We start from the raw sequence: 22,862 nt of genomic DNA, 5'->3' as shown, positions 1-22,862 counted from the left end.
ACTGGATTGTCTAGCCTTTGGTACTATAATTGCTAATCCACAAAAAGCCTCATCTTGCCCATAGTCCACACAAATGTATACATCGTGTGTCAAGGCGATGGAGGGTACTCATCTATCCGGAAAGGACGTTTACAGAAGGTTTCAATCGTGATCATCTCCCTGCTTGGAAACCTATCTTTAAGCATCGCTTCCAGCTTCCCCACGATCAGGTTCTCAGGCCGCCAACCTTTAGTATTCCAAAAGACAAGCTTTGATTTATCCGGATGTCTTCTTAATTCATTTGCCCAAGGGCGTAGTATGCCATCGATCATGGTACAAGGTCCCTGAACACTGACCGACCAGTTGTTCAAACTTTCTTCCAGGTCCCAGTCTACATGAAACTGTATTGCGGCATGTTCCAGGACAGGCATGGATTCGAGCGCCTTGGCCCAGGCTGCGAACAACGGCTGCATCGTGTCCTCGCAGGGTACGTTTCGCCCGTGACTGTCGGGTTGCTTCATAAAGTACCTGCCTCCTGTCGGCGTCATCAATCCTAGGAGCACATCGAATACTCTTAGGCGAGGCCAGGGTGACACAGGCATCTCCAGTCGCTCACTTTTACTCGGCCAGAAAAGCGAGCCGTCAAAGATGCCGCTGATACGAAGGGATACGAGATTGTACGACCACGTACGCACAGCTGCTCCGAGAGGATCGTATGATAGCAAACTCGTTCTGTTAGGAACCCATCCATCACCTTCTTCGAATGCACGCGGGTCATAACTCTCTAGCAACAGAGTCACCTCTCGGCACTCTGTGCCGGAGAGGAAATTAACCTCAACTAGAGCATCAGCTAAGCTATGCCAATCTCCCCAACGCACCGCTTGATCTTCCTGATATGCCTCGTACGTTTCTATGGCATATCCCTTTTGTCCCATAATATCGATGCGTCTTAGACACGGTAACTTTTTTGCGATGTTGATGGCGGCGCGCAGCGCTATTCGTATCCTTGGATTATCCATGAAAAACACTAGTTCTGACACACATTTCACTATTGGGAAATGGTCGGCATTGCCGATTAACGCAAGGCGCAGGGGAGGGTACCGAGGCTCATCGTATTGGATGTTTTGATACATCTTTCCGTCCAACTCTAGGGTCATTTTCTTGTCGTCACCGCTCTCTGCTAGAATGAGGAAGAGGCGGCGCAAATTCCATGTCAGGTACGCGCTAGGCTGCTGCCAGTGCTGTGAAGACTTGAATTTGTCCCTGTCAACGTATAGCTGGATGCTGAACGTGAGGTACCGCAGGAACCTGCGGCGCATATGATTAGCCCAGACTATACGCTCAAAGACATATATGTCTTTAGTCCTGCTATTAATGTATAATGTCGAAAATGTGCGCCTCTCGATGGCTCGCTGCCATGGCCGTGACAACGTGGCGAAGGGTGCGAGACGTTTGTATGGAAGGAAAGAAGCAATAATTATGATAACGTCCTCTGGAATTCTCTTCATTGTGCTATATGAGATTGGGGGATATTAGAAATTTCATGAAGATGATGTTGTGTAAAAGTTGGTGGGTATTAATGTCTAGGCAGGTAAGTGATAGATCTTATATAGATACACTTTGCAGGCAATTCGCGCTTTCCTTTAAGGTATATGTTTGCAATATAAACAGCAACGACTTCAAACAACAACGGCGATGGGGTGTCACCCCTGGATCGTGCCTACTACGTAAACATATAGACAAACGGGTATGATGATGTATGGGATAAACCCAGGTACATTAGGAGGTAGCTATTGCCCAAGTTAGCAAATTTTAAGCACAGGTTAAAAATACCTGCCTCAAGAACGTTGAAGTTCAATATATTTCGTGCTTTCCACGACGATATTAAAGTCTATCTGTGCAGGGCAATAACCATCAATACATACGCACATCAAGTCACACACGCAAATCAACTCACGCACGCACATGTTCAACATGAATTACCTACGAGGCACCTATAACGGGGTAACACTATTAGTTAGCATTTATAAAGAACTCTTTTACGTTATTTAATTGATATGTTAGGTACTTAAGCTCTAAGTTGTAGAATTCGATAGGTGAGAAGGTCATACATAGGTACCTGTATTCACCCTCGCCCAAGCTTGTAGCTTCGATAATTATCATAGCTTATTAATGACCTTCCTGTCCCCTCATATCTTAAAGACAAGTCCTTCCTCCGAAGAAACCTCACCCTTAGCAAACCTATCCCACGCATCCCTAACCGACTCCATGCCCTCTCCCCAGACGAGCTTAACACCGGGGATGCCTTCCTTGCGGAGACTCTCCCACGCCGCGTCCGCGCGCGCGTAGTACTCCTTCTCGCCGAACTTAGCGATAGCCTGGTTCTGCTGCGTGTCGGCCATGACCTGGGAGATGTCGAGGTTGCTTGGGGGTTTGCCGTCGGGTGCCACTGCGGCCGATGGCTCCGAGACCTCGGCGCCTACGACGATGAACTGCACCCGCGGGTACGCAGATACCAGGGCTGCTGCCCACTTCCACTGCACATAGTTACGTCCACCGAAGTCGACGATCACGATCTTGCTGTCCTTGGAGATGCCTAGTCGCGAGGCTACCTCGAGAGGGTCCGCGCTCGTCGCCTCTACCGCATCGTATAGGCCTGTGCTCTTGACAAACGCCTGTGAGTACTCGCTTGCGGCACCCACGATGCGTGCCGGCTTCGACGCCGTACGGTTTGTCCGTAGGGCGCGCGCGAACGCTAGGCCGACCTTGGAGCCGGGCGCGAAGTTAATGACGGTGGCGTCTGTCAGATCGGCCTGTTCCGGGGTTAGGTTGACGGACTGCTTGGGGTCCTGAGAGAACATGAACTCGGCCATGAGGAACGCTGTCAGGTGCATGACGCGGAACAAGGCATCGTAGGCGATGGCATCGGTCTTAGCCTGAATTTCCTTAGATGTGGACTCCGGGAAGACGAAGTAGTGGTTGTACAAGTTCAGGTGCTTTTTCCGGTACGGCTCCGTGACGAAGAACTGGCCTGGGGCGCCGGTCTCCCTGACTTGGAAGTCTAGGGGCAGAGTACCGATAGGGAGGTATCCCCAGACGTAACTTCCCTTGGGAACGCTGGGAAATGTAGAGTCGACGACCTTGGCGTAGCCCCAGGCGCTGATACGGCCGTAAACGGAATCATCGTTGTATGGTGCCGGGGCCGTGGGCGGGATTCGGTGGATACCCCACCAATCGGCCATGTCGGCCAATTTGCAGTAGGTAAAGTTGTTAGAGGTTAGAGAGATGACCTCCGTCCGAATCCGTAGGGACGACTCCCCTAGAGGGGGTAGGGGGTCGGGAATAGGCACCAAGGCCTGTTTGAAGTAATCCTTCTTGTTGAGGATTTGGATAACAGGGACTTCGGCCATCTTGGAATGCTTCTGGGGTTTATTTTTGGAGGCTGAAAGGGGAAAAGAGGACAACGAGAATTGCTTGGCAGTATACCACCCCCATCGAACCTCGAGGTTGTTTATATAAACGAGAGACTGGCTGGTGGTTCAACGTATTAACCCGTTACCGTCACATTCGCCTTGCATTAGAGAAGGTTGCAGCTGGAGCCCGCCGAGTCGTCTGACCCTCTTCTGGGGAGCCCAATGAAAGCCATCATGGAGACACTAGGATAGATCTTGGATGTTCTACATGCAGGGTGTTTTGCAAGCAGCAACGATCTGTGGACATCGAGATATCACATTATAAGCCCCATCCAGGTTGGTGGGATGAAAATCAGTAGTATCCCCACCTCCGCTCCCGCCGCGTCTTGATATTTAACCCGCAAGTAGCTCTCAGTTTAAATTCTTCGAAATATGTCCACATCTCCTACAATCCTTCACGCAGTCTCTCAAACACTTTATGTATAAGATTTAGCTGCGGTCAATATGAGGGGCATAGATAAGGTTACTACATACATAAACAAGTCGCCGGGATAAGGAACAGTAGCGCACCCCACGGCCTTTACCTAGTAACCCTTAGGTAAATTTCTAACGAAAAGCACATACGTGATAGTTAGTTCTGGCTGTGGTTGTAATGGGTTTCAAAAAGAAGCTACGAGCCTCGGCTATTCCTAACTGGTATAGCTTTGTAACCATACACATCTGACTAAGACGGGATATAATACCGATTCGATGTCTTTATACTGCTCGCCGTCGTATAAGGGACGGCCGAGCGGGCCCGTAGGTGCATAGATTGTGTAGCATGAGGATGTGAAGATGCCACTCTGCGATGTAGGAGGAGTCACTTTACTTAACGCGGGGCTTCTGTCACAAGTTTGTTTCTTATATTTTTATTCTGTTGAGGTAGCGGGGTCTACTTGGGCCGTTATGGCTCAACTTCGATTTTTTGTCTATACTCGATCTATAAGTTAACCTACGAGAAGAGAACATGGGTTATAAAAATCCTCGAGGTACACTACAGTACCTACCTCGTAGCCAAGGCGCCATAGCCGGCTTAGGGCATACTTTGCTCCACCGAGTTCTATCCCGGAATGGCGGCACGTTCCCGCAAATCGCGATATGAATCGGACAGCGGAGAGACTAAAAGTTGACATGCAGATTCGACGCCTGTGTTTGCATAGGTGTGAGATCGTGAAATGGGAGAAGTTAATAATTGGACCTCGGTCCCCTCCTACTCACCCACTCACTCAGCAATGAGTGATGAGCTGAAACGATCTATGAAAAGTGGGATGTAATAAGATTTCTCATTTTACACATTACTATGTACCGTCGTTACCTATTTAAAGATCGCTGCTAAGGTGAGATAATAGACCGATAAGTAAACCTTATCACTCATTACCTTGGGTATGCAAACCTTAAACCTGCGATTTCAAAGACATGCCGTCATCGATCTACGGAGCTCCACATGAGCTTCTCGCCGTACCTTACCTTACCTTCCTTACCTTTCCACATGAGATCTACCATCAATAATTAGGTAATTATCGTTTTTGTCTATTGATGCAGGCTTGGAAATACAACAATTAGATTATAACCTACTCAGATCTGATTGTCCGTCAACATCTAGGTAAACACGCTACGATCTAGTTTCAAGGAAGCGACATTCTCGATCTATCCATGGCATTGCACTAAAAACGCCTCTCCAATTGATCTCTCTCCCTCGCCGATTTAAGTTGGAATCGGCATGACGCGTGGTGGTTGCACAACATGATGCCTTCGGACGTCCACAGCTACAAACCGTCCGTAGTGTTTTTAGCTCATCTATCTATTTATCTATTTATCTATGTAATACATCATTATCAAATCTATCAATAACAATCCAATCATCCTTCTCACATAAGTCAGAGTCGTGATATAGTTAAGAGAAAATATAAAAATAAAAATAAAATCACCATAGCATTCACCATAGTACATCTACACCGACAACATCAACAGCCATGGCGGACTCCAACCCCGACTCCAAGCCCTGGCACAAGAAAATCGACCTAATCGACCGCGGCGACCGCTCCCCCACGCCCTGGGGCACCCTGACATTCGTCGGCCTGCGCCTGCTGGACATCCCTCTGCAACACGCTCTCCTCGCCCCCGCCGGTCTCGGCAGCGCCCTGCTAGCCCGCGCCGGCATCCGCGGCGCCGCCACCGCGCCCCCAGCCGTCCTGCGCACCGGGATCCCCCTCCTCGACGCCCTAGGCCACCCGACCAACGCGCTCCTCTTCGTCTTCGCCTGCGGCTCCGCCGCCAAGCAGATCTACTGGCAGACCGTGCTCTCGTACGAGTCCTTCCCCGCCGGCGCCGCATTGGCCGTCGCCTTGTACAACACCGCCATAAACAGCGCCAACGCGCTCCTGTTCCTCGCCCCCTCCACCTCGTCTCTCTTCTCCCAGCCGCAAATCACCGTGTCCTTGCCCTTCTTCACCTCCCCCGTCGCCATCCCCGTCAGCACGCTCCTCGGCCTGTCCATGTACGCCTTCGGCCTGACCCTCGAGACCGTCGCCGAGGCGCAGCGCAAGGCCTTCAAGGACGCGCCCGAGAACAAGGGCAAGGTGTGCAAGGTCGGCGTGTGGCGCTGGGCCCGCCACGTCAATTACCTCGGCTACTCGCTCTGGCGCGGCGGGTACACCATGGTGGCTACCGGCTGGGTCGGCGGGCTCCTTATGACGGCCTGGCAGATGTGGGATCTGAGCTACCGTGCTGCCGGCGTGCTAGACGAGTACTGCTCTAACAAGTATAAGGAGCAGTGGGCTCAGTTCAAGCGTGAGGTGCCTTACAAGATCCTCCCGGGAATATACTAGAGCGACTGTATATCTAGATAGATAACCACCTAGGTAGCCGTGTAAAAATTGGCATGTAGTGTGTGTGTGTGTGTGTGTGTTTCTGGGAAGGGCTTGGATATGTAACAATGCGAGATATTCATCATGATTGGCGCAGTAATTAGTGCTTTGGTATTGAGCATTTCCCTAACGTGACGGAGTTCTCTCCATCATGTCTCCTTGTAGCCTTCGCGCGCACCTGTAATCTAGTATACAAATCCGGGCGGCGATGATACGACCAACAGAAAAAATGCAATATTTGCCCCCGAGACAGCCCAAGCGGCAAAGCGAAGTGATCTTGATTAGCTGTCTGCGTCGCCGCCCGAGCAGACATGTCAGTGGTATAGACCATAGCCAACGACTCCTGGCAGGTGATTAAAAGAAAAACTCCCCATGCTATATTGCAAGTTTCCGTCCAGAAACGCCTTTTCTCGTAAACGCAACCCTGGTACTAAAATCACCCTCCGGTTCTTCTCCTCTTTCGATCTCTAGTTTGAGTTTGAGGCACGTCCTTCTTTTTAGGAGACTCACGAGTCTGGTCGCGAGCCTGGTCGCGAGCTCCATCACCCTAAAATGGACGCAAGTCCACCAAGTGTAAATTCTTTGTCCACCGAGGCAGCTTCTTGGTTTGCTCGTAGAATCGACCACAATTGGCACAGAGGGACTATACCAGCCGAGTTGTTAGTGAATATGCACATGTAAAAGATCGGAATGTAACTTACCCTAGGACCCCAAGGTCCATCTCTGACTGCCCAGACGCTCGTGCCCCAGATACGACAGTGGGTACAGCGCCAGTTAAGCCTCTCTTGGTCGGTGAGCGTTCCGCCCCCTCCTCCGCCGTATCCAACATCCGGCGTATTCCTACCACCTGGAGTACCAGATCGCCCGAGGGGACTCAAACTACGGAATCTCCTCTTTTTCTTCGACCTCTCCCCACGTCCCATCCTCTCCTCTTCAACTTCGAAGCCTAAGCCTAAGCCTGGTACGCCACCTATCATGCCGGCATTACTGCTAAATCTAGCAGTTTCTCGGCGAAGACGTCGGATCTGTCGTTCTCGGTCGACCTCTCGCTTCTCTATCTCTTCCTTCGACAGCACTTCGATCTTAGGCTCCCACTCGTCTGCGAGATGCTCGGGATCATACCGCCAACCGGCATCAGCGCCGTGAGCAGCGTCATTGGGAAACTCGGTCCCCATACCACCCCATCCCGCCACGAGACCGCCGGCTTCGCAAGCTTCCTTTTTAAGACGTAATACTGCCTCATATATTGCATGCGTTAAAGCGGGCACCCATTCACCAGCGAGGCCCAGATCCGCACACGTGACTTTGGCAAATGCCTCTGCTGTGCCAGGAGGATGGAGTAACGACCATTCGAACCTGTCCGTGTAGAGCTGGGAAGAAAGATTCACGTTGAGGGAAACTATGCATCGGTAGGTGTCGTCGGGGTTCAGTTCATCCGAGTCGGCGGGAATTGGTGTGGCACTGGCTGTTATTTCGGGAGCCTGCGAACGAGCACCCTTCGGAGTATCAAACCCGGCATCGAGACTATTCCGGAACGGAGTTTCAGGAGCACGTGTTGAATTAGGGACAGGAGTTGCTGGAGTTGCTGGGGTATCGCGGAAGCTCAACTGAGGAGCTAGCCCGGCGCCATTCGCAGGCGCCTTACCTTCCGAATGGAAAAGTGGATGGAGCGCAACACCTGCGTACTCTTCTAGTTGGGTTCTGATCTGTTTACTAATCTCGGCAGCAATAGCGCCTTGGTTGGGAAGATCCAGATCTTGAACGAGGCTGAGCGCAAATTGATCTGTGGTCATAACAGTCTCGTGTAAGTTCCATAAGAAAATATCCCTCAGCTTATAGGGAACTGTCATGTCGCCAATCCTGTATAACGCAGGGTCCATCTGAGGAGGTGGCTGGTTAAGACCCCGAGGCAGAGGGTAGGCTGCGGAGGGCATGAAGGCAGGAATATCGACGTCGATACGAATGGGAATAAGAGTAACAGGCATGGCAGCTTGGGCCTGGTTGTTTAGATCTGATCGATTCTTGGTCTTCAGCATCCAATCCCTCCAGATACCCTGAACTGCAACGGGCATATTCGTCTCCTTCCCAAACTTGTCGCCCGGATCTATCCGTGATGCGCTGTCTTCTCGTCTCAGACTGCGCAATCCCGTAGGTCGCCGTCTCGAGTCATCGTCATCGTCATCATCGTAGTCATATCCGTCTTCGGCATAATTAATTACGGTAGTGCCACGTTTCGTCGTTCGCGATACCGGGCCGGTGGGTGCGGTGGAATGAATTACGGGAGTGAGGAGAGAATTATTGTAAACGCGCAATCGCGGCGCGTAGGACGAGAGAAACGCCTGCGGAGTACCTCTAGCCTCCATGTTGTGTTGCAGTTTTCGCAGTTAAGCCTTTCTATGTCATCTCATGCTGATAGTACAAGTTGGAAGGGATAATTGAAGGCTGGCAACGCGCCAAACAAACAATATTTACAACTAGAAAGTTAGATACTAGGTATTGTATGTATCGTACCTAGTGGAATTGAGTTTTGGAGTTGGGTGGATTAAAATATCAATATATGTTTATGGCTTGCATGAGCTTGCCGGGGGGTCGTTCGTCTTGTCGGAGCGCAACGCAACGCGTCTCGTCTCGTCTCGTAAAATTTCCACAGCGAAATCGAGTTGGACTGGTTGACTGGTTGATCGCATGGGAAAGACCCAAAAGCTAGGGAAGGAATAGATCACGTGGGTAGCCGAAGTTTATCCTAGGTACGGATCCGTAGTAACACTACATATATGTATGTAATGGGTCCGTGCGCTTAGCTACATAACCACCAAGATTTTAGGTGCATATATCAGGTACAGGTACTATATCGAAGTAGCGACATGAAATCTTAAATTATATCCAAGTTCAGAAAGGAGACTCGAGTTAGACATTAGTTACTACCTAGGTAGGTATACAGACTCTTGGCCGAGTCGTTTTTATGACTTGGAACTACTACTTGTACATGGTATCCTCCTCGTTTCTCCAATGCTCATTAACCCGACAACGCCCAGCTTTGGTCTCCAACGCTTGAATTTATAAAGTTAGGTAATGAGCCCAGAGTGCTGTCGAGCTTGTCATGGTATATAAAGCAACAAAACAAAAAACATTCCTTATTGTAAGAACCTTATTACCATTAAGCCGTGATTCAGCAAACCTCCCATGCGCCGAGTATGATCCAGATCGCAAATATGACGATATGATGCTCCTCTAGAAAAAACATCTCTATATCACAAGCGACTATGCTTCTTCGCTTCTTCGCTTCTTCACCGGGCGCTGGCTCGTATACTTCGGCCTCTCTCGTCGGTCCGTTTGTTCGAATTTGTAAGCATCATCCAGTCATCCCACTCCTTACTTATCTCCATCAATACGGAGCCCATAACTGTAGCACTAGCCATAAGTCCATGTCCTTCACCCTCGAGAACGCGAACCTCGCAACGCCGCATTGTCTTTCCAAGCCATTTAACATTTTCGACCGGGACACGCGTATCCCTGCTTCCATGATGAATAGTGACTGGGCGGGTAATATCTACATAGCGAAAGCCAATTGTGTGCCTTCGCTCTAAGCAGACAAGTAAGTCCACAGCAGGGTTGGCTCCTGTAGTAGCAAGCTCCCAGATCGCGTGAGTGAGTCGCATGTCATATGTCATTTGTCTTTCTTTATCAGCTATAGCGTCGCTAGCCGCAGCAATAATGGTATTTTGGGGATTGAATTCGTTTTCATTAGGGCGATACCGATCCATATTTTCGCTGGCGGAGAGTGGGAGTGGTTTCCCGTCTGCAGTGCCCTGTACTAAATTCTCTTTATCCAAGCTAGGTGCTATATCTCGGCGATTGTTTGAGCCCGCTGTGTCGCGCCCGGCAGGGGCCGAGGACTTCCGCTTCCCACGACGCGTGTTAGTTTTAGGCAACGAGCTAGTAATAGAACTGCTGGTAGCTGTCATGAAGGAGCTATTAGCTGCCTTAAGGAAAGGGGTTGGCAAAGCTCGGAGAATTCGTTGGGACGTAGGGATTGCATTAGTAGGAGGTAAGGCTTGAGATGTACCAAACACATTCATCTGCGACGGAGGGATCCAAGGGGCTAGAAGATGAATACGGCCACGGATGTGCTGTGGCATGCGGAGCGCGGTAGCAAGAGCGTAAATAGCGCCTGCAGAATGCGCGAGGATAGAAAACTTGTTGATTTTGAGCGCCTGGCAGATCGCATAAACATCATCTACAACCTGTTAGTATTCGCCTAAGATGGATATCAAACAAGAGCATAGACATACCAGGCCAACCGAGCGGTGTCGCCGTCCCGTCAGCATACGGCTCACTATCACCCACGCCAGGCCGATCGGGAGTGATCAGACGTAACTTCAGTGTCAGTGCTAGCTCATCATAGAACGCGGTGATATATCTAGTTAAGCCCATGCCAACGCAGCAAAATACTGCTGAGCCTTCAGCATCGCCAACTTCAGAAAACGATATGACACGGCCAGTCTGCGGATGTCGGATCTTCTGCGACAGTCTCGGCGAGCACAAATAGGACTCGACAGCATCGTCAATGGAATCCGCGCTTTGAGGTCGCTCGTACCCCACCATGGGCTCCGGAGTAGCCACCTCCTTTTTCCTCTCTAGCTCCGGGCTTTTAGGCCCTGCTACCGAAAGACGCTTTAACCGTGAGCTGCTTCGTTTGGGTCTAATTATCTCGCCCAAATCCGGAGTCGTGCGCCCTGATGCTTTGCGATCACTTCCATGCGCACTACGTCTTCTACTCTGTGCTACCGCCGGAAAGGGAGCACCATCCTCAAATCCATTTGTATCAGTTGAATACGATCTCGAGCGCTGATGCGTATAATGGGTTTCCTGGGGTTTCTTAGCAGAAAATGTGCTAGCTCTTGCGGAGTGTGGCATTTCGGGTGGTAGAGAATCGTCTCGTCTCCGAGCGCCAGCCTCCGAGTTTGCTCGGGTTATGTGTCGTTGCCTTGTATGGGATGGATCGCGCGACGTAGCGTGTTCAGATCCTTCCGGAATAGTGTCGCCGAAGCCGCCGTCGCCTTCTCTTCTCGATCGTGAAGACCTATGTGAGGATCTTTTGGCGTTGGTTCCCGTCTTGCGCAAAGAAGAGTCGCGAGCTGGAATTGACATCTGGACGTTGTTGGTATCGATCGACGGACTTAAATCATGCATGCTTTCTTTTATCGGTGAATCGCTCGGTTCTTCGCGAATCGGAGTTTCGGCAAGGATAGTGTCAGGCCTGGGTGACAATGCACTTAAACTGTTAGATGTACCAATGGACCCTGAGCTTGCGCGCTTCCTTTCTGTTTCGCTGGCACGCAATCGTTCTTTCGAGCTCATGTACATTAAACCCCTATGACTGCGGGATTGCTTCTTTCCCCAGCTGTCGTGCGATCGTTGTCTGCGCAATTCGGGAGTAGGCGGTAATCCACGTTCGATCGAAAGATTGCCTATGCTACGTGTGTCATCGTGCGACGAGACGGAACCTTTTGACGATGGTCTAGACGAGCTGCGCAGGAGCGACTTCAACCCACCACCCGAAGACTCACGGCGTGGCGACTTTGGGGCAGTCAATGGGGAGAAGCCAGATGGCGGTTTCGCTGTTCGGATGGTAGGGGGACTGGCAGCCAAGTCGTTAAGGTCAATATCCTCCTCCTGTAGTCGGCCGAGCTTAGAAGCAGGGAATGCTCCGTATTCAACACCAAAGCTACCGTCGCGTGGCGAGTTTGGCATAGACAAGCTTTGGCGCTCGAAATGCTTATTCGCCGGCTCTGAGATGACAGACAGACTGGTAATCAGAGATGAAATTACTTCGGGAGAGGCTGGCGGTACGCCGGCGCGATCTATGTCACCGTCACGAAGATGTAAGTGCATGGAAGGGTCAATTGGCTTCCTCCGGGATTGGTGGCGACTCTGACGGGGAATAGGGGGCGGTTGTCCGGCGGCGGTTGACTTGGATGCGGTACCATAGTCCATGGCGGTTAGACGCAAGAAGAGAAATGAACCACAGCGATCAAGGCTAGGGCTGAGAATGTTTTTGCCTAATTGCGACTGGTCTCACCTGTGCGTCGCCGATTACTGTGGGAGTACAGAAGCGGTGTACAACACCAACTTCCAAGTCCAACACCCAACTCCAACTCGGTAGAGTATGCAGCAAATGTGGAGGTCAGAGAAGGGAAGGTCGAACTGGGCGAACTGGGCGAACTGGATGGGATGCGGCTGCGGGATGCAGGATGCAGGATGCTGGGTGTTGGGTCAATACCGAGATGTATTCGCTGCAGGTCCCCAAGGTCCCAAGGTCCCAGAATTGGAAGAGGCGCTTAAATTGTACATAGGCAGATAGGTTAGTAGGCTGGGTCCCGTATGTACATACAATAGTTAATGCCAATCGCAACTAGGGCACAACGGTTGGCCGTCTCGTAGTGTAGATCCGACTACTACATACAAGGGGCATATAGGATAAATTGAGAGATGGAGATTGAAGAATACCTAGATTACCCGCGATTCACATTGATGATTGATGGGAAGAAAATGCTAGGAACCGGTAGCGTGTACTGTAATTTGCGGAAGTAAAACTTTGGTCGATTTCAGACTCAGGGGAAAATGGAAGTGGACATCTCGGCGATCGAATAATTAGGTCAACTTATTATCATTGGATAGGGAAGGTAAGGTACATGTAGGTCTAAAGTTTACATACTTTTTGATCGGAAAGTCTGTGTGCAAATTCGGGTCCCTCTTGCAGCAATACATAATAATAATACATGTGTCATGTACATATGTATTGCAGCACCGGGCACAGGTACCCCATATACATCCCATAGTAATTTATGTACCCCCCTGACATTACATATGCATGTGCCTTGCGGTTTCTGCAGGTGATACATACATACTTGTATGCATGCGGTATTCTGAGCGGGCGAACGTTACAAAAACCTAATGTGCTCACTCTATACGTTCCCAACTATAGTATTCCAATCCTTTTCTTAATGTAATAAGAGGTAATAATATGTTGTATCATAAAATGTATGCTGGTCTTATTAGGTAGGTACCTAGATAGTCTAAACTTTACTTTCAGATCGCCATTTTCTTTTGCCCCACAGGTCGAGCCCAGAAAAGTGACAAGATTGATGAGAGACTGAGCCTAATTTAGATTAAAGCAATCGTCGGAGTTAACATGCGTACCCCTGAAAAGTTAGCTTAGGTACATACATACAGGTAGCTAGCTGTCTCTTTCCGCTATGCTCAACTGCGGACAGGAAATCTAATACATTAAAAGGTTACATATCCGAATAGTTACAGAAAATATATTGACATGTGCAACTCCGTCTCGGTTTCAGAATATGCGCGTCGTGTAGGTCGTACCGACTTGGGTTACAGCTGCAACATTCAACGTTTATCGTCTATTTGTACAACATTTGGTAGCAAGCGGGAACGGAAGCGCTATAAGAAAACGTATGATGTACTATGTCTCGAAAGAATCTTAAGATGACAAAATCCGCTTATAGTCTGATAGTTTAGGTGCGATTTCATACGCTAGCTAATATGGCCCCTACCCAAGTATGTACAATACATACACTACAAGTGTTGATGTGAACAAAAACCAAACATCCTAGATCTACATACATACACGGAACGTGGAGGCGTGGGGAGCGAGGATAGATCGATGTAATACATCCGATGTATTCCTATCATTAGGTTAGTTTGGTGTCCTATGTACTTATTCGTATTCAATGTCCTCGTTAACTTATAAATGAACTATTCGCAAGTGAGACAACCTATGTACAAAGTCCTACAGGTGATATGTCACTCCCGTATCATTTACCAATAGGTTCATATTATGATGTGGAAATACCTAACGACGATCTCGCCGAGCGTAGAGACGAAAACAAAATTTTCGTACTCAACATAATGAGTCTCAACTTTTTGTCTTAGATTTTATTACCTATCTATCAACTGGAAATTATTTTGTGGACGACCTGGGCTCGGAATTTCCCCCCCTGGATTATGTCCTCGGTCTCGGAAAGCCGCACAGAGCTTCTCAATTTCGGTGGGTTCATGCGCCGAGAATATTGACAAGCTGCAAACGCCACGTCTGAGAGCTGTGACTTTAACCTGGAGCGATATCATCTATCCTAAGCTATATTGTCCCGCAGCAAGGGACTCCCATGAAGCCGTGCTCGGAACATAGCGATTCGACGGAGCTTCTTCCAACAGTCCATGGTCTAATAGTTGAGGATTAGAACAAATTGCAATTTCAACAACTAGATCTAAAAACCCAATGAGTAAGATCAGCCCAAATAGCTAATCGTTACGTTGTTTTCTGATGGTGATAAGTATGCCATGGGTCTACTATAGTATGTCGAAAATTGTGCTGTCACATCTTTTGTAAGATGATGATGTCGCAACAGGCCAAGACTGATTTCTGCTGCAACGATTCGTCATCTGCATGGAATAACTCTGACACGGCAGTTATAGATCTTATGTGACAATTACACGTGGTGCTAAGCTCATATTTTCTCGGCCATTTAGAAGATATAATACCTTAGGTTAGCATTTTCAATAACTATTATTAATGTTACGTGCGACCTGAATTGTTAACAAATATGTACGTATAATACATTAGGTACTCAGGCAGTCAAGACCCGATACGGTTGACCAGACTAACAACTGTGCCAAAATGAAAAAAGTTATGCGAACTTAGCTTAAAAGGGTAGTTAGCCACAGGTTAGTGCAATTAGCTCGATTTATTACGGTACTTCGCATTTTATATAGGAAAAATGAATCATTCTTTATAAATACATACCTTATAGCATTATATATCATATGCTTACAAAGGGTATGCTCACTTTTAAGATCAACCAATCAACTTAAAAGATTCAATTGTCAATTCAATCAATTCAATTCAATTCAATTTCAACTACCACATCTACACATTCAAATAACCTTACGATTTTAGCAACTGAAACATTATAACTGGTACCATTCTGTAGCCTCAATTGATGCGAAAATAATAATCTAAGTTGCATGCTTATGCGATGAGTATTAAGTATTGTATTGCTATTAAAGTATTCGGAGCTTAATTGAAAAGACTTCATCGAGATGTTTGTAAAGGGTGTCACGTGCTTCCCTTTCTAGACAAGCGCTATTTGATTCTACTATAACACAACAACTAAGAGGCTGATTCAAATGCAACTTGGATCATTGTTTTCGCATTAATTGGGGCTATTAAATGATACCAGCAATAATATTATAATTGCTAAAATTGTAAAGTTATTTAAGTATATACCTGATGTGTGGTAGTTGAAAATTAGATTGACAATTAAATCTTTTGATTTAATTGGCTAATCCTTTAGATTATACTGGTTAAATCAATATATCTATTACAATAAGCCGTAATGAGGCTTGGAAGTACACATTTACTATTTTCTAAATTGTGGCAAGTGACCTCCTACCAACTTTAGTTTAGTGTGCGATAACTTTTTTTCATTTTGGCACAGTTGTTAGTCTGGTCAACCGTACCCGAGCTATCGAGCTATCAGTGGAGTTTTCCCGTGCGTTGTGCCTGGCCTAGAACACCCTAGCAGCTTAACAGCTTACCTCATACATGCTAGCAGGCTTAGTTAAGAAGATGCCCCGCAAATCGAAGCCGCTGCAAGTATTTCTTGGCATCGAAGCCCAGCAGTTTGGGCTTCACGTTGACCAAATAATTACGGCCCCGCCTAAGCCAACAGGGGAGACGAGAATTCATCAACGTCGCAACCAATCAAGAAGTTTAAAACCAAATGACAGCACAACATACGTCATTGAGCTGTTCAACAGCAGGTGCGCATCAAATCAAGGACTCGAGGCAGAGGTGAGGCCTAAGACACGTATGAATTTTATGAATTTTTTTATGATTAAGGTACCTATCTTTGCTTCTAGATGAACAACGAAGTCCTGAGAAACTAAATCCTAAGGTATTATCGTCTCATGTCCCTGAGTATACTGTGTCGTTAAATAGCTGGACATACAGATATACATACTTACCGAACACATATCTCTTCATCTAGCGCGTTCGTATACTCGAGAAGGACAAACGGTAATACCAACAAAATGGATCTCCTATTATCTCTTCCGATAGTCTCATATTTTGGTGGACCGATGCTCTCGTCGTGGTCGGGTTCGCTAAATCTCCTATTTTTCTATATGACTTGGACGACACTTGTCCTATCCCATTCGCCTCTGAGGATCGAGTTGGTCGGCACTCTAGCAGTGCGAATAGTATTCTGGCTCTTGCCGTCGCTCTTCTTCCTGCTATTCGACACATTGGTTCCTAGCCTCGCGGAATCTATCAAGTTCTATGGCTCTACATCTTTACCTCGGCGAAGTGCTGCCTCCTTACTTGGACAGATCCTGCTTGCTATATTCAATCTTGCGCTCAGTACCGCTGTGCAAGCCGGTATATCCATAGGCGCAGGTACATTCCTGCGCCGTCCGCTCTTCAAGACCAGTACGGCACTGCCACTCCCCTGGCAAATAGCAAAGCATATCTTGATGCTGTATACCGCGCGCGAGATTCTGACGTATTACCTCCACCGATTTGTGTTACACTCTCGGGGGAGAGTGGCGAGACTACATAGCGCATACGCGCACTCGCGCAAGCACGCCGCCCCATATGCCCTGATGCTCTATACAGACCATCCGCTGCCGCTTCTTTTTAATCGCACATTGCCAGTATACTTATCAGCCATGGTCATCCAGCCGCATCTACTCACATATTTTTTATTTACTATCTTGACGACGCTAGAGGAGACGATGTCCATGTCTGGCTACAGCATTGTACCGGGTATCATCATGGGCGGTATCACACGACGTACTGCGACGCACTATGCAAGCGGCGGGCGCGGTAACTTCGGTGCTTGGGGACTGCTGGACTGGGCCAGTGGTACGAGCGTGGGCAAAGACGTAGTAAAGGATATTCATGATGAAGCAGAAAAGCACCAGGTCAAGGAGCGCGGCCAAAAAGCTGTAGGCGACACGGGCAGCTGGGTACAAGACGGTATCAATGGCTTGAAGAAGGGTCGCAAAAGCCGGAAGAAGAGCTTGGACTAGCGATAGTCCATAGTCCATAGTCTGAACTTTTATTTTTGGGAAATTGGGAAAGGAAATAGACAACGATGCTATGGATTACGACCTTTAAGATTCGCCAGGGGACGACTTTGTTGGAGTTTGGCGTAAGAAGGGATTAGGTTAGAGACGCGTGCATACGCCTATGATTGTATGAATGAGATATGAGAGGTGATGATATAAATGAGATATTTATTAGTGTTGAGAAATATAAGGTCAAATACAAAAGAACGACAACTTTCACATGTTTCTTTGTCGTAACAAATGTGAGTCCATAACTCTCAGTCCTTTCCAAGCAGTAGTAAGTAATTTAGTGTCAATTTGTTAAGACCCTTATCCGTATACCGCACAATATCCTCCGTAAACTCGGGCGTAGCATGCCCCAATGTCCACGATATCTTACAGTCTTATTGAATCCATAGCCGCTAATTACCTCGTAATTTTTGCTGACTGCACATGCTGAAAAGGCTATAGCGCAAATTTGACATGGAAGTGATATAATAATAGCCTTTGCTTATCATGGGCTGTGAAAGCTATTAGTATAGGTTGAAAACAATACCTTACTGTACTGACTTGAATGGTACCTACCGAGTGTTGCAGGATGGACATTTTACATCCTTGTTTGGGCCAACAAACCCTGAGCCGTCACACTGGTCACACATCTGTTTTTGATTCCGGCTTGGAAGTCAGGAAGTGAGAATCGATTTTACGGATGTAAATGCGATTTATCTGTTTATGTAAAAAGAGCAACACTAGCCTCGGCAGTGGGGGTTTAAAAATGCCAGATGAGTGGCGTCATATTGCTATGATGTAGCTGCCTCCAAATCCCTGTCGTACATAGCGGGGCTGCGGGGCAATAGGTACCTAGGTATACAACGATTACCTCATATTCAGACTGATACTAAATAAAATACTGAACCCTTGAGGTCCTCGGATTAGATTAGGTAAACTCTTGCAAGAGACAAGAACCATAACGAATCCAATCTACTAACTACCACTTATTAATCTAATACGACCGGTCATATACATACGATCTTCATCCACCAAACCACGAACTAAACACCCATCACCACCAAGTCAAAGTCAGAGCAACCCAGACATCAACCATGTCAACAACAACAGCACTCAACCCCGACCCATCCCCCGGCTCCCTAGCCTTCATACCCCTCGAAGCGAACCCCGAGCTCATGACCTCCCTTCTTCACAAACTAGGCCTAAGCCAAGCCCTCCAGGTCCACGACGTATACTCCATCACCGAGCCCGAACTCCTCGCCTTCGTGCCCCGACCCGCCCTCGCCCTGCTCCTCGTCTTCCCCGTCTCGGCCACGTACGAATCGCACCGCCTGGCCGAGGACGCCGGCGTACCGGAGTACGCCGGCAGCGGCGACGACGAGCCCGTGCTCTGGTACAAGCAGACCATCCGCAACGCGTGCGGGCTGATGGGCCTGCTGCATGCCGTGTCGAACGGGCCCGCGCGGGGCTTCATTGGTAAGTGGCCGACCCCCCCTCTTCCTCTTCCTCCCCTTCCTTCTCCTCCTCTCTTCTCTTCCCTCCACTTCTTCTTCTTTTTGTACCTACCTAACAAACTAACCCCCAAACATAGAATCCAACACCCCCCTCCACCGCCTCCTAACCGCATCCATACCGCTCCCCCCCGCCCAGCGCTCCGCCCTTCTAGAACGCACCCCCGAGCTCGCCGCCGCGCACCAAGAAGCCGCGAGCCGGGGCGCGACGGCCGCGCCCGACGCCCAAGACGACGTGGACCTGCACTACGTGTGTTTCGTGAAGACGGAGGACGGCACGCTGTGGGAGCTCGACGGTCGCCGCAAGGGCCCTATTGCCCGCGGTAAGTTGGGCGACGGCGAGGACGTCCTGTCCGACAAGGCGCTGCTGTGGGGGCCGCTGCAGTTCCTCGAGCGAGGGGGTGGCGATATGCGCTTTAGTTGCGTTGCGTTGGCCGGGTCGTTGGATTAGGGTGGTGGTGATAGGGGGGGGTGCCTGGTCTGCGACGACCTTCCCACGTACATATGTTTTCTCTAGGGATGGACGAATAAGGATGTCTGTGTAAGTTAAGCCGTAGTGTATGATGTTGTACCCATAGTCACGTTTTTCGTGAAAGCCAGGTTGTTTTTTCATGGACATATAAATAAACGATAATACACCTGAGTTCTGAGGAGGAATGCATATAGGGCTGTTGATTTTTGAACGGTCAATATACCGCTCCAGTCCTGGCTTCGATAGAAGCAACACGAGGAATATGGATGTTCTAATGATACTACTTATAATCGACTTTGACAATCTTGGTTACATTCTAGGAGTAATTTCTTAGCAATCTTCAGACCAACTGTTCAGTCTGTAAAAACCTCCTTGTCCCATACGCCATGTCCTGCATACTGACCCCCGCAAACAATCTTCCAGCTGGTGCGCTTAATCATAGCCAACCTACCTAAGGTATCTAAGCTCCTGCAAAGCCCACCTTTCAACCTTGAGGAGTATCAAAACACGATTTGCGTCTCACTAGCGGACAGACTTCTGCGAGGCGTGCTGGGAGGGATCGTTTCGGCGGTGCCGAACGGTGGTTCGAATTTGAACAATGGGCGCGGGGTGTGCGAAACCGGCATAGGTGTCATAACGGACGGAGCGTAGTGACAGCTGCTATGACCACAGCAAGGAGGTTCAAGGCTGAGAGCCGGGACCAGCGAGACGGGGACGCAGGCGTATAAGCCATGTTCGTGATAAACCGGGTGTAAGCACAGTGGCGCGTTGAGGCAGGAAGAGGTGGTGGTGGTCCTCATGCGGCTCGGGCTGGAGTTGAATCTAGACAGGAATTTGGGTCAGCATACGCTATTAATACGATCTGTTTAAAGAGTAGATGTTATATTATATGTATATGTATTCACTTACCCTCTTCTCGACCACGACACCGTTGGCTTCTGGAAAAGGGGCGGATCATCCAACTTGAGACCGAGCTTTTCGCACCACGGAGAGACACAGCGACCCGTTGGAGTGCGAAAGGGCGAACGATCCCGAGGGGGAGAGGGAGATTGCGCCGTAGCGACGTCAGGGGCAGACATTGGCTCGATGCTGCGGAAGACGTGACCTTGCATAATAGTCATAGGCCAGTCCCTATTACCGTCCAAGCCATGGCTGGTAGGGCGCCCACCCTCGCAGCTAGCTTGCTGTTGCTGATTAGACGAGGACTTAACAGCGGCCGACGAGTTGCCTTCTCCGGATGGATTGTGGTGGTCTGTATAGTGGTGCATATGCTTGTCGATGTGCGCCGCAATGTGCTCGATCAACTCCTGCTCGTTCAAGGAAAGGTTTTTGCAATCATGCTGCGCACCAGGAGTGTCATCTGTGGATTTCAATCCCATCAGTTTCAAGGCAGCTTCGATAAGGTCGTTGAGAGATGGTAGTACTCCCTCCCAACTTTCTAGCAAGCCCTTCATGAAATCATGTGTTCCCTGTTCTTCAGGATGTTCACATATTGGACACCCTGGATGATGATGCGACTCGGTGGCAGCGAGGCCATCAGCGCCAGGAGGTAGATCGGGAAGTGAAGCAGTCTCAGTCTCCGTCTCCTTACCCTTGTTTTTACTCTTTTCCTTTTCCTTATGATGCCGGTCTTTCTCCTTGTGGCGCCGTTCTCTGTGCTCTCTGCGCTCTCTTCTCCTTTCTACCTTGAGTCTTTTCTTTTCCTCCTTTTCTCTAGCCCTTCTTTCCTTTTCGGCCTTCCTGGCTTCTGCCTTCTCTCTCTTCGCCCTTTCCTTTTCTTCTCTAGGGGTTTTGCCTTTAGGATGCTGCGGCTCACTTGTAGTGAAGATCGGCGGGATCCGAGAAGGCCTTGAGGGAGCATCATTCACTTCATCAGGGGGTTCCGCGCTATCTTCCAGCGCCTCCTCGTGTGCCTGGGAACTAGAAGGATTGACGATGTTGTGGAAGATGGTCAGTACATGATGTACTCCATGATGTACTCCGTGCGTAATCTTCTCTTGCAAGGTTTCTACCGTAGCGTCTTGCACTTGTTCTCCAGGCTGCTCATCTAATGAATTAAGCTGTTAGCTATTTTATGGTTTTATAAGACTTCGATGTAACCAGCTAGCTTTAGGAGTTCCTAAAGCTTTTCCACAGCTATAGCAATGATGATATGAAATATCAACTAACCTTTAAAGTGCGCCTTCGAACCTTTCTTGTGATTTTCCGGCTTGGGGAAAGCATCCAGCGGCATTGGATCAATATCCTCTAGTAGTTCTTCGACACGTGTATTTACCTGAGACCTAGGTGATAGCTGGGGGCTGTGGGCGAGATCATCTAACTCGGGCTCAGGAGGATCACCCTGCCAACTGCAGACCTCATCGGGCGGGCGAGGTCGATGGGGCTCCTCTTTGTGTGCAAGATCATCTAGCTCTGGCTCAGGACCGTCACCTCGCCAGCCGCAGTCCTCGGCGGCATCGGCCTTGTCTGCCTTGGATTTATGTTTTCCTTCTGTCATCTTGTTTCCTTCTAGGCTAGACTGGAGGGCGTCGATGTATTTGGGCCTCGCGTAACGCGCGCTCTGATTTTGAGATTGGGTTTGGCCCAGAAATGAACAATTAAGTCATTCGCACTAGAGGTGTTACATTTAACTCTTCTGTATAGGTTATGTTTGTCTAGGGGCGTCTGAAGGCTATGAAGCATTTGGGATAGTAGGTGAAGATGGCATCCCGACGTCCAAGACAACGCTGCCAACTTCGGGGTGCTTAACCTTGGGGAATTATGTATTTCCCTTTACTTTTGTGTACCTAATATATATGAGGTAAGTTCTATGGGCTATGTCTATGGGCTACGATTTCTTTTACTCCTAACCTTCACGGGTAGTTACAATCGGTTCTTGGGACTTGCCGTATATTATTTAGGAAATGACCTATTAAGGAGGCATTAGTATAAGCATAACATCATTACCCCGAAAATCCAAGGTAAGGCCAGCCTAGGCTTGAGTGAAGCGTATTCTGATATTCTCGAACCATATGACTACCTATATAGTACCTCCGATAGTTCTTTCGACCCATTGGTTTACGTTTTCTTTGAAAATAATGTTTCCTGTGTACCTAGTATTTAGATTCTATAGATAGTTTTATATGGTCGCATTGATAATATAAGACATCTGGTATTTCTGTAGCTAACTAGGTAGTATACTTAAAAAAAGGAATATATATATATATATATCATATGCTGCATTGTCCTACCTGGCCTCCTTATTCATGCATGTGGTTGAACTGCGACGGCATCGTGCCTATTACGACATTGGGGCCATAACCAAAGTCGAGCCCACGAATGTGCGACTGAATTGCTCTAAGTATGTCCTCCAAAACCCGAAGGATGCTGGAAGCCTGAGTTCTCATCGGCTAGTTATCATAAATAGCGCTTATGAACCAAATAGATTAAACATCTGGCTTAT

General features: G+C 48.6%; 8 protein-coding genes across 8 annotated transcripts; 3 read left to right on the top strand and 5 right to left on the bottom strand.

The window, feature by feature from the left end:
• Window positions 1-89: 89 nt before the first annotated feature.
• On the bottom strand, window positions 90-1,487 carry F5Y00DRAFT_258186 (uncharacterized protein; the record flags this gene model as incomplete). Its single annotated transcript, XM_048010664.1, has 1 exon — window positions 90-1,487. The coding sequence occupies one exon, from the start codon at window positions 1,485-1,487 to the stop codon at window positions 90-92; it is 1,398 nt and encodes a 465-aa protein (XP_047868859.1).
• Window positions 1,488-2,041: 554 nt separating this feature from the next.
• On the bottom strand, window positions 2,042-3,878 carry F5Y00DRAFT_156772 (uncharacterized protein). The gene has a single exon (XM_048004632.1). The coding sequence runs from the start codon at window positions 3,387-3,389 to the stop codon at window positions 2,169-2,171; it is 1,221 nt and encodes a 406-aa protein (XP_047868858.1). The 5' UTR covers window positions 3,390-3,878; the 3' UTR covers window positions 2,042-2,168.
• A 1,371-nt stretch (window positions 3,879-5,249) lies between these two features.
• F5Y00DRAFT_156757 (DUF1295-domain-containing protein) lies at window positions 5,250-6,329 on the top strand. The gene has a single exon (XM_048004631.1). It carries the CDS (start codon window positions 5,405-5,407, stop codon window positions 6,257-6,259), a length of 855 nt encoding a protein of 284 aa, XP_047868857.1. The 5' UTR covers window positions 5,250-5,404; the 3' UTR covers window positions 6,260-6,329.
• Window positions 6,330-6,845: 516 nt separating this feature from the next.
• On the bottom strand, window positions 6,846-8,661 carry F5Y00DRAFT_258183 (SNF5-domain-containing protein; the record flags this gene model as incomplete). Its single annotated transcript, XM_048010663.1, has 2 exons — window positions 6,846-6,941; window positions 7,000-8,661. The coding sequence occupies 2 exons, from the start codon at window positions 8,659-8,661 to the stop codon at window positions 6,846-6,848; spliced, it is 1,758 nt and encodes a 585-aa protein (XP_047868856.1).
• A 525-nt stretch (window positions 8,662-9,186) lies between these two features.
• Window positions 9,187-12,962, bottom strand: F5Y00DRAFT_226378 (alpha/beta-hydrolase). The gene is made up of 2 exons (XM_048006333.1): window positions 10,591-12,962; window positions 9,187-10,535 (listed from the first exon to the last, which is right to left on the bottom strand). The coding sequence occupies exons 1-2, from the start codon at window positions 12,293-12,295 to the stop codon at window positions 9,586-9,588; spliced, it is 2,655 nt and encodes an 884-aa protein (XP_047868855.1). The 5' UTR covers window positions 12,296-12,962; the 3' UTR covers window positions 9,187-9,585.
• A 3,038-nt stretch (window positions 12,963-16,000) lies between these two features.
• F5Y00DRAFT_226374 (uncharacterized protein) lies at window positions 16,001-17,596 on the top strand. Its single transcript, XM_048006332.1, has 2 exons — window positions 16,001-16,275; window positions 16,369-17,596. The coding sequence occupies exon 2, from the start codon at window positions 16,412-16,414 to the stop codon at window positions 17,408-17,410; it is 999 nt and encodes a 332-aa protein (XP_047868854.1). The 5' UTR covers window positions 16,001-16,275; window positions 16,369-16,411; the 3' UTR covers window positions 17,411-17,596.
• Window positions 17,597-18,316: 720 nt separating this feature from the next.
• On the top strand, window positions 18,317-19,841 carry F5Y00DRAFT_226372 (ubiquitin carboxyl-terminal hydrolase). Its single transcript, XM_048006331.1, has 2 exons — window positions 18,317-18,913; window positions 19,029-19,841. The coding sequence occupies exons 1-2, from the start codon at window positions 18,532-18,534 to the stop codon at window positions 19,397-19,399; spliced, it is 753 nt and encodes a 250-aa protein (XP_047868853.1). The 5' UTR covers window positions 18,317-18,531; the 3' UTR covers window positions 19,400-19,841.
• Window positions 19,842-19,920: 79 nt separating this feature from the next.
• F5Y00DRAFT_258179 (uncharacterized protein) lies at window positions 19,921-21,917 on the bottom strand (the record flags this gene model as incomplete). The annotated part of the gene is made up of 3 exons (XM_048010662.1): window positions 19,921-20,242; window positions 20,330-21,467; window positions 21,590-21,917. 3 exons carry the CDS (start codon window positions 21,915-21,917, stop codon window positions 19,921-19,923), a joined length of 1,788 nt encoding a protein of 595 aa, XP_047868852.1.
• Window positions 21,918-22,862: the final 945 nt, after the last annotated feature.

Source organism: Daldinia vernicosa (assembly GCF_022497035.1).
Source record: "Daldinia vernicosa strain CBS 139.73 unplaced genomic scaffold F5Y00scaffold_5, whole genome shotgun sequence".
NCBI lineage: Eukaryota > Fungi > Ascomycota > Sordariomycetes > Xylariales > Hypoxylaceae > Daldinia > Daldinia vernicosa.
This window is presented reverse-complemented; position numbering and strand designations above follow the sequence as displayed.